Genomic DNA, 10,706 nt, shown 5'->3' on the forward strand with positions numbered 1-10,706 from the left:
TCACCTCAAATAATTATCCATTGTGGCGTGAACAAGCCTTGGCCCTTGCAGAGAATCAAGAATTGGTCGGCCATCTCACAAATGAAGATCCTGCTCCCATTAAATACACCACACCAAATTCAAATAGTTCTACAAATGCAGAAAATTTTATTCCACAGTTAACAGATGCTTTCATAGCCTGACGAAAGTCTGATCGTCTCCTTCGTGGGTGGATCATCAGAACACTCTCAGAGAAAACTCTCGGACTCGTCATTGGTCTCGACACAGCTCATGCGGTATGAGACGCACTCAAGAATGCATATGCCCAAGACTAGCAAGAACGAGAATTTACACTACGGCAATAGATAACTTATCTTCGAAAAGAAGATGATAAAACCATTACAGACCACATTCGTACATTCAAAGGCCTATGTGACAATCTAGCAGCTATTGGAAAACCTGTTCCAGACCAAGAAAAAGTCTTCTGTCTTCTCACCAGTCTTGGTCCTCAATATGAAACTTTCACAACAACCATGTTGAAGCCCCCACGACCATCATACTCTGAGTTGGTTTCTCAACTCCAAAATTTTGATCAAAGGCGCAATTGGTTTTCTAGTCATACAGATGTACCGGCCTCATCTCTCACTCATCAAATGACATTCTATGGTCAACAGCAGCAACGATCTCAGCAAACTTCCTCAGGCTATCGTGGAACCCCACAGAAGTTCACATCCAGTGGGCGTGGATTCCAGGCACAACAACAACAACATAAGGACTCCAATCGGAGCTACACAAACAACCCTCCTTTTGCCAATTCACAGCACCGTCCTCCACCACCAGGTGAGCGTCGCATGACTCCTGCAGAGAGGGATAAATACCGTGACCAACAGTGTCAATACTGTGGGATAATGGGTCATGTTGCAAAGATCTGCTGGTGGGTACCCAAAAAATTTACTCATCATGATGAAATCCCACAAGCACTTGCAGCACTTACCTTGGACAACACCATCGCAAATACAGAATGGACAACAGACACTGGAGCTTCCAATCATATGACAGGTAAGCCAGGTATGTTAACCAATATTCGTAAATATTCTGGTACTGACACAGTTCTAATTGGCGATGGATCTTCCTTGCCAATTCTTGCAATTGGTGACTCGTGTATAAAACAAAAAAAAGCTGCTTTACCTCTACATGATGTCTTGCTAGTTCCAGATTTAAAAAATAATTTACTCTCTGTAAGCCAGTTAACTAATCAATTTCCTATTAATTGTGAATTTTCTAACGCTGATTTTTGTATTAAGGATCGGGAAACAGGACAACCAATGATAACAGGGAGACGCAGGGGTGATCTTTATGTTCTACCATCTTCGCCAGAACTATATTTTTCTCATCGCTTCAAATCCGGCACTGCAGAAGTTTGGCACCAACGCTTAGGCCATCCTCAGTCTTCGGCTTTACAGTTATTAAAAAATAAGGGGCTAATTGATCTTTTAGGGGCAACAAAATCTCAACATCTTTGTGATAGTTGTCAATTAGGGAAGCTTAGTCGTTTACCTTTCTCTTGTTCTAAACATTCAAGTTCTAGTATTTTTGAAAAAATTCATTGTGATTTATGGGGACCCGCTCCTGTTTTATCTATTGCAAAATTCAGATATTATGCTTGTTTGGTTGATGACTTCTCTAAATATACATGGATTATTCCCTTACGTCATAAATCTGATTTTTTTAATGCATACTTGGCATTTGAAAAATACGTTGCCAGGCAGTTCAACAAACAAATTAAAATTTTCCATTCAGATGGAGGCGGTGAGTTCATCAACTCCAAACTTTCAACTCACTTTCTTTCCACAGGCATTATTCATCAGATATCTTCCTCGTATACACCTGAGCAGACTGGTGTGGTTGAAAGACGACACAGGACTTTAAGAGAACTAGGTATGACTATGTTATTTCATTGTGGTGCTCCTTTATTTCTATGGATAGAAGCTCTCACTACAACTGTCTACCTTATGAATCGATTACCTACATCTGCCCTTAATTTTGAAACCCCATATTTTGCGCTGCATGGAGCTCATCCTATTTACTTTTCACTTCGTATCTTTAGCTCTAAATATTTTCCTTATACTTAGGACACGCGACATCACAAGTTTGATTCAAAAATAATTCTCTGTATTTTTGTAGGCTACAGTGATAAACACAAGGGATACAAGTGCTTTCATCCTTTAAGCAAAATTTTTTTTATCTCTCGGCATGTTGTTTTTGATGAGTTAGTCTTTCCTTATAAGATTGCTAACACTTCTCACATCACATCTACTAAGCCACAGGTCATTAGCATCTTTGATTCTTGGTTACCACACACTGACATGTGCTTTCCTGTTGGACCTTCTTTGGCATCTTCAACACCACCTTGTTTGAGTCCCTTACCAGGAACAGACATGCATCATCCAACCCCACCATCCCACCATCTCAGTTCCACTGCCCTACCAGATTTTCCATCCTCCCTTTCAGAGACTTCCGATATGCTTACCCACAATCATAGTTCAGCACTACTTGAAACACCTCCACCGCACGAGTCTTAACCAGCGCCACTTCCACAACTCATGTCTGGACCATCAAAGTTATCTCACCTTACTCCAGTTTCTTCAACACCAATATCTCATTCTATGGTCACTCGGTATAAACTGGGTGTGATAAAACCCAATCCAAAATATGCTTTGATTACAACCACATTTATCGGTGTACCTCATGAGCCACACAATATTAGATTTGCCTTAGCACATCCTGGGTGGAAAGCTGCCTTGCATGAGGAACTTGCGGCATTACATCAAAACTAGACTTGGAAACTTGTTCCTCGCACATCTAACATGCACGTTATTAGATCTAAATGGGTATTCAAATCAAAACTAAAACCCGACGGTTCTCTAGATCGACTCAAGGCTCGTCTTGTTGCAAAAGGATATCATCAAATTGATGGTGTAAACTACACTGAAATATTTTCTCCAGTTATCAAACCAGGAACAATTCGCATGATCATTACTATAGCTCTTGTTCAGCGATGGCCTATTCGTCAGCTAGACGTAAAAAATGCATTCCTGCATGGTCTAATCTCTGAAGATATATATATGCAACAACCTCCAGGACTGACGGATTCTCAACACCCGACATATGTTTGCAAACTCCAAAGAGCTCTCTATGGTTTAAAACAAGCACCTCGTGCTTGGTTTGATCGATTCAGTACCTTTCTCCTTAAATACGGGTTCTTTTGCAGTCTAGCAGATCCTTCCTTATTTATTTTTCATTCTGATTATGGAACACTAATTTTGCTTCTTTATGTAGATGATATACTGCTCACAGGATCCGCTCCATTACTTGTTACAAATTTCATTCAACTACTGAGCAGTGAATTCGCAATGAAAGACTTGGGACCAATTCATCATTTTCTTGGCATAGAAATCTCCCCAACTCTAATAGTCTTCATCTGTCTCAGTCACACTATGCTCTTACCATACTTGAACGATCTAACATGGTAGATTGTGTCACGCCCCAAATTCGGAAATCGGATTCACAGGAATCACGATCGCCGAGTCCGGTGCCGACAGCCTCCGTAGTACCCCATTCTCGGCTCCTAACGTCCATACGCCAGATTCCGATCTTGGGATCCTACAAGGAGGATTTTTTTTTTTGTACATTAACTCATAATAAGCATAACCACAAGATTACCCAATTCACAAAGGCAACATCATCATCACATATCCACTAATATAATCATTTGAGTACAATGCTGAAAGGAAAAATACATAAATCGAAATCAAAGCTCCAGAAGACCGCTGCACGCTCCAGGCTCAATGCTGCTGCAACCTAACATCACCTGCACGCATCTATCGTGCGTAAGCTTATAGAAAGCTTAGTGGGTGGTGAAAGTGTGTGCACAAGGTAAGTGCCAAGTAAGCAATATCAGAGTAATCAGAGTAAGTGGAAATACTGATAAACCCATAATGATACAATATCGGAAACACTAGTAAGATCATAAATCATACGAAATCAGAGTAAGCAGAATTATATTGGTATGCCCCTAAGTCATACGATATCAGAGTACGCAATTCAGATCAGCCATATAAATGCAGAAACATAGTAACCCAAAATGCTAAGTACTGTGGATGCAATGTAATGACCATGCGGGAGTGTGAAGCCGAGATGATAGTACGTAGTATCGCAGACTACGGGGTCCACCACAAAGGACTTCTATCCAAACCAGTCCCATACCTAAATTTGGATAGTCAGACTCAATGTGGTAAACTCCTAATCTCAGGTTAGTCGCGCGCCCAACCGAAATCCTGGTCATGCGAAGGTACACGTAACAAATAGTTACGCACCACCAGCCCGAGTGGATAGTGAAGGAATGAATGAATGAATGAATATGCAATTCCTGCTCCATAAGTCCACATATCAGTACGGTTACTCTCTGGGATCATCACCGGGGTCTATTACACTCCAAACCAGATTGCCGCCCCATCGCGCGCAATAAGGTGAGTGGAAGAGACCTCACTATCCGCCTGCCAATATCGGGCCCGGCTCGTCGATAGCGGACCCATTCCTCGAGCTGGTCAGACTCAGCCTAGCATTGCCCCCTCCTCTCGGGCAGGTAAGGCCGCACCCCTTTCCAACCGACCATGACACAGTGGGAGACGCGGCCTAATGGTATACGGCCCTCATGTGCTCATGCATCCACTCGGTCTAGACGTTGGAGCAACCTCTGGAACCGAGAGGGTTTAGGGACTTCCACCCAGGGATATCTATAGCACCCCATGTAGAACAAATTTTTGGTGTCCCATCAGGCCATCCACGATATGCCTGTGGAGGCTATGACCCTGATGTCGCTAGGGCGTACAATAATCATAATGCAAGATGCATGAATCATACAATCCAGTTATGCATCAATCTTGCGCATACCGCGCGCTCATGTGAGATAACCTCCGCCTATCAGGGAGTCTCATAACAACATGCTCAATGACATATACAAAGATCAACCACACCTCATAACAAACACTCAGATGATGCGTATGGGTAGATATTATGATGCTATGCTGTCACATACTCATAATTGGTATCAATAACCGGCATCGACAATCGACCTTGACAATGTGGACATTTAACCAACATTGCCCCCGAGGAATGATGCTCATAGATCCTAACATATAGTGGACCCATGACCTCACACGAGGGCCAAATATACAACACCATGGGCCTCACTCAAGAGCTTAATACACATCACAATTGGCCTTTCACATGGGCCTAACATACATCACAATGTGCTTCATTGCCTGACCCTCAAATGCATCACAATGGGCCTCATCACATAGGCCTCGACGATCGGCCTCGGCAATCAAAATCAGCCTCGACAAACGAAATCGACACTCGAAATCGGCCTCGACACTCGATCTCGACAATCGAAATCGGCATATACAATCGGCCTCGACCAATCAAAATCGGCCTCGATACTCAGCCTCGACAAATTTGAATCAGAATCGGCAAATCAGTTATGACAATAGGAATCAATCGATAATCAAAATCGGCAAATCGGTCACGACAATCAGATCGGTCGATAATCAGAATCGGTAAATCGGTCACGACAATCGGGATCGATCGATAGTCAGGTCGGCAAATCGGTCACGACAATCGGATCGATCAATAATCAGAATCGGCAAATCGGTCACGACAATTGGGATTGATCGATAATCGGTCACGACAATTGGGATCAATCGATAATCAAAATCGGCAAATCAGTCACATCAATCGGATCGGTCGATAATCAGAATCGGTAAATCGGTCACGGCAATCGGGATCGATCGATAATCAGAGTCGGCAAATCGGTCACGACAATCGGAATCGATCGATAGTCAGAATCGGCAAATCAGTCACGATAATTGGGATTGATCGATAATCAGAGTCGGCAATTCGGCAGGACAATCGGAATCGACAATCGGTCACGACAATAGGGATCAATCGATAATCAGAATCGGTAAATCGGTCACATCAATCGGATCGGTCGATAATCAGAATCGGTAAATTGATCACGACAATCGGGATCGATTGATAATCAGAGTCGGCAAATCGGTCACGACAATTGGAATCGGTAATCGGTAGATAAACAAAGCAGGGTCCATAGATGATCAGCCGATCAACCATAGTATAAGGATTGACACTTGACCATGGTTATATCAAATCCGATAGCACGGAGTTATTCGTCTACGGCGAATGGGGCCCACTTATTTGGGTTAATCCATGAAGAGAATGGGCCTAACAAGGCCTAAGGGAAGGTCATAAATGAGGACATCTAACCATCATTGCCTATCAATGTGGACGTCAAACCAACATTGCTCCCAAGGGGTGACCTTCATACGGCTAAACATATAGTGGGCCCATGGCCCTACACATGGGCCTAATATACAACACCATGGCCACAAATATACATCACAGGTGGGCCTTGCTAAATGGGCCACAAATACATCATAATAGGCTGCATCATTTGGGCCGAAATACATCGCAATGGGCCACAACATATGGGCCAGAAATATATCACAATGGCCATAACATATGGGCCAGAAGTACATGACAAGTGGGCCCTGCACATGGGCCTCAATACATCACAGGTGGGTCTTAAATATACATCACAGGTGGGCCTTGCACATGGGCCAGAAATATGTTACAATGGGCCTCATCATATGGGCTTCAAATACACAACAGGTGGGCCCCGCACACGGCCTTAAATATATCACATGGGCCGTAACAATGGGCCGCACCAACGGGCCTAATACATTATCACAATGGACCTTGCCCATGGGCCACGAATATATCACAGTGGGCCTTGCCCATGGGCCTCAGATTCAAGCAGGTGGGCCCCATCGTATGGGCCTTAAGTACACATCATGATAGGCCTCATGGATGGGCCACACCAATGGGCCTTAAGTGGGCTTGGACCATACCATAAATTATTTCAATAGTTGTAGGTGTAACATGTGTATCACTGTATACTACCATTCCATGGGACACATGGCCCACCGACGATGATCAGCACTGTCCAAACATTGTCCAGGTAAATCAGCATCATGGTGGGACGTACATGGCACCGTCCATATGGACGGTGCAGATAAGACATATACATACAAGGTGGGTCCCACCGAACTTACTGACGTCTCACGTCAGCAATATATATAGCTGGTGTGTGTGGTAGGCCAGCCAATCCTCTCACTCAACAGGTAGGTTACCACTGTCCACGTCGACGGTAAGGGTATACAATACATTTCTAAGGTAGGACCCACCCTCACACGTGCATCACGTGTGGGGTGGGCCCCGCACCCTGCAAATAGATGGACGACATGTATATATATCACACATCATGGCGGGCCTTACACCACACCGTCCACATGGACGGTGTGAAGGTAGAATGCATACATCAAGGTGGCCCCCACCTCCACATGTGTCACACGTGTGGAGTGGGTCCCACGGTCCAATGAAGATGAGAATGAAATCCATTAGGTGGGTCCCACGTGATGGGCCACCCTTCCCAATAACGTAATAATATAATATTACATATTATAATAATATTATATTATATATATATTGGTTATATATAATATGCATGATTATTATTATATATTATTATTTATATTATTATTATTATTATTATAAAACAGCAACCAGCGTCCACATAGATGGACGCTGGATGAAACACATACATTGATGTGGCCCACCGTCCAAGCCATGGACGGTGAGGATCCACACGTGCATCACCGTGAGGTCCACCATGATATGGGTGATGTGGATGAATGCCACACATGCCGAGTGGGTCCACACGTGGGGGACCCACCAGCAGTGAATGGGCAGTGGGATATGACGGTGCCCACCTCTCTTAATGACGCCAACATAACAGCTATTTAGCTGTGCAAGCACAGCAGCCAAGTCACTTCTAAAAGGGTGGGTCCCACGTGGGGACCACCATAACATTTATTCTCCATCCGATCCACTCATAAGGTCACAGAGACCTGAATCAAGGGGCAAAACAAATTTCAGGTAGATCCAAAACTTCTGTTACCCAAAAAAAGGGTTTCAATGGGAGACGTTCAATTATACTGTTTCCTGTGATGTGGGCCACCAAAGTTGCAAATATGGCTGATTTTTGAGAGGGCCCACTGTCCCAAAGGGGGTCGAACAAATTCACAGTGTTGATAAACAACACCCATCACGGTGGGGCCTACAAGTGGGACCCATGTCCATGCATTCAAGCCCAACGCAGGAGTGCTGTGCAGCGTCCTCTGGCGCTAGCAGCAGCACCTGCTGCCTCTTGGTCCTTTTTTTTTTTTTTTAAACAGAGTTTTTTTGAGGTTTTTCTCCTGTGGGGCCCACATCAGGTGAATCCACTCCATTCATTGGATTCCATGGCCCAATACCGTCCAAACGATTCCAATATCCACTATGTTTTGGCGAGGAGCACATCAAGGTGGGTTTTCAACAGCAACAATACTGTTTTCTATGGTATGGCCCGTCAGGAAATCAGATTAGGCTCATATTTTGGCTCGACGCCTAAAATGAGTTGGGGAATAGAATAGACGGCGTGGATTACACATATACTTTAAGGTGGGGCCTGCACGAGCAGTCCACCCAAAAGATTCAAACCAAACTGATATTATTTTTTTTTCCCATGGCACGTCCAGCGTGCATCCCACTGTCTGATCACCACTCACTACACGTCCAGCATCCATCCAGGGACACTCAACGGTGTGAATAAAACTCATTCTAGGTGAGTCTCACATGGACAACGTGGATCACCATCAAGGTGGGCCATACCTCATCAGCAACATAAAAATAAAAAAATAAAAAAGAAGAAAGAGAGAGAAGGAGAAGCACCCACCTTCCTTTTTCCTCCTTGATGCTCCAAAGCTCCAATGGGGCTTCTTCAATGGTGGAGATGAGTTTTTTTTTTGGCAGGATATGGGGGATCTAAGGTGAGAAAGGGCTAGAAATTTTGGAGAGCTTGGGACGTCCAAAGTCTTGCTACCATGGTAGAAATGGAGAATGAAAAAGGGAAGAGAGAGATGGAGAGAGAGTAATGATGATAGCTCTCTCTCTCCCTATCTTAGCTAGGTAATAAGTGTTTTGGGGAAAAGGGAATAATTATGGGCTAGGGTCATTATTGCTTTGACTAAAAAGTATGGATAGCTTAGGGTGATGTCACCCTAGCCTTGGGAAAAGTGCCATTGTGATAGGTGGGCCCCACCAAAACACAATCAATGGTCCGAATAGATCGCGACCTATATCCTTTGATGTACAACTCGGATTGTTGTATGAGATGCGGCGTTGGAACCACAGCGACATGCGGTCGCAATGACATAGGTCTTAGGTCAAGCCGACTCGGAATTACAAGATAACACTCAAGGTCGCGCACAAATACTATCTACACGTCGCAGGTCACCGGAATTCGATTGAGAGGACCGTGGAAGCCTATGGAACGGTATGGGCTAGGATACGAGTCTCACAGATTGCAAGCCCATGAGTACACCTCTCGAAGCTAAGACAAAAACCTCATCAACTGAAACTCTTATGGAAGACCCTAGTTACCATCACGGACTTGTTGGAGCATTACAGTACCTCACACTAACACGCCCTGATCTTTCATTTAGTGTTAACTATGTATCTCAATTCATGCATGCTCCTACCTTGGCACATTTGAAAATGGTTCGACGTATCCTACGATATGTCAAAGGAACTATTGACATAGGATTACATTTTTCTTCAAACCCTACACTTAATTTGTTTGCTTTTTTAGATGCTGATTGGGCAGGGTGTCCTACAACAAGACGTTCCACTACTGGATACTGTACCTACCTTGGAGGAAATCTCATCTCTTGGTGTGCAAAGAAGCAACATACAATTTCTCGATCAAGCACCAAAGTAGAGTATTGAGTCATGGCTAACACAACAGCTGAACTCACATGGATGACCTTCATTCTCAAAGATCTCCGCATTCCAATGGCTTCTCCTCCCATACTCTATTGCGACAACCTTAGTGCTCTTCATATGACAATTAATCCTGTGTTCCATGCACGAAGTAAACATATCGAGTTGGACTATCATTTTGTGCGTGAACGCGTTGCGTTTGGTCTACTTATCACTTGACATATCTCCACTGCTAACCAAGTTGCAGACCTTTTTACTAAGCCAATGTCAAAGGTCGCCCTTCATTATTTTCGAACCAAACTTTGCCTCCAACCCCGGCATAGTTTGCGGGAGGATATTAGTACACGTCACAACTCAGCAACTATCGCCTCAATCAGTGGAGGTGATAGGGCCTTAATCAGTGAAAATGATAAGGCCTTAATCAGTGGAAGTGATAGGGTTGGTGATAAGGCCTCAATCAGTGGAGGTGATAAGGCCTTAATCAGTGGAGGTGATGAGATTGGTGATAAGGTCTCAATCAGTGGAGGTGACAAGGCCTCAATCAGTGGAGGTGATAAGGCCTTAATCAGTGGAGGTGATGAGGTTGGTGATAAGGCCTCAATCGGTGGAGGTGATAAGGTTGGTGATAAGGCCGTTGAAGGAGATCGGCAACAGCAGATTTTATGGAGATTTGTATTCATGTTTTTATGTTTAAATTACTTGTCTCTGTAAACGCCTAATGAAGTGTTTATGTTGCAATCAATTGAAATTAAAAAAGGGTATTTTTTTCT

The 10,706-nt window shown here is 43.9% G+C and overlaps 1 protein-coding gene across 1 annotated transcript; it reads left to right on the forward strand.

Annotated features, from left to right (window-relative positions):
* The first annotated feature begins 268 nt into the window (after window positions 1-268).
* LOC131233046 (uncharacterized) lies at window positions 269-1,912 on the forward strand. Its single transcript, XM_058229614.1, has 2 exons — window positions 269-1,038; window positions 1,284-1,912. The coding sequence occupies exons 1-2, from the start codon at window positions 513-515 to the stop codon at window positions 1,328-1,330; spliced, it is 573 nt and encodes a 190-aa protein (XP_058085597.1). The 5' UTR covers window positions 269-512; the 3' UTR covers window positions 1,331-1,912.
* The last annotated feature ends 8,794 nt before the right edge of the window (window positions 1,913-10,706 follow it).

The sequence above is a fragment of the Magnolia sinica genome, chromosome 18 (genome assembly GCF_029962835.1).
Source record: "Magnolia sinica isolate HGM2019 chromosome 18, MsV1, whole genome shotgun sequence".
NCBI classification, from domain to species: Eukaryota; Viridiplantae; Streptophyta; class Magnoliopsida; order Magnoliales; family Magnoliaceae; genus Magnolia; species Magnolia sinica.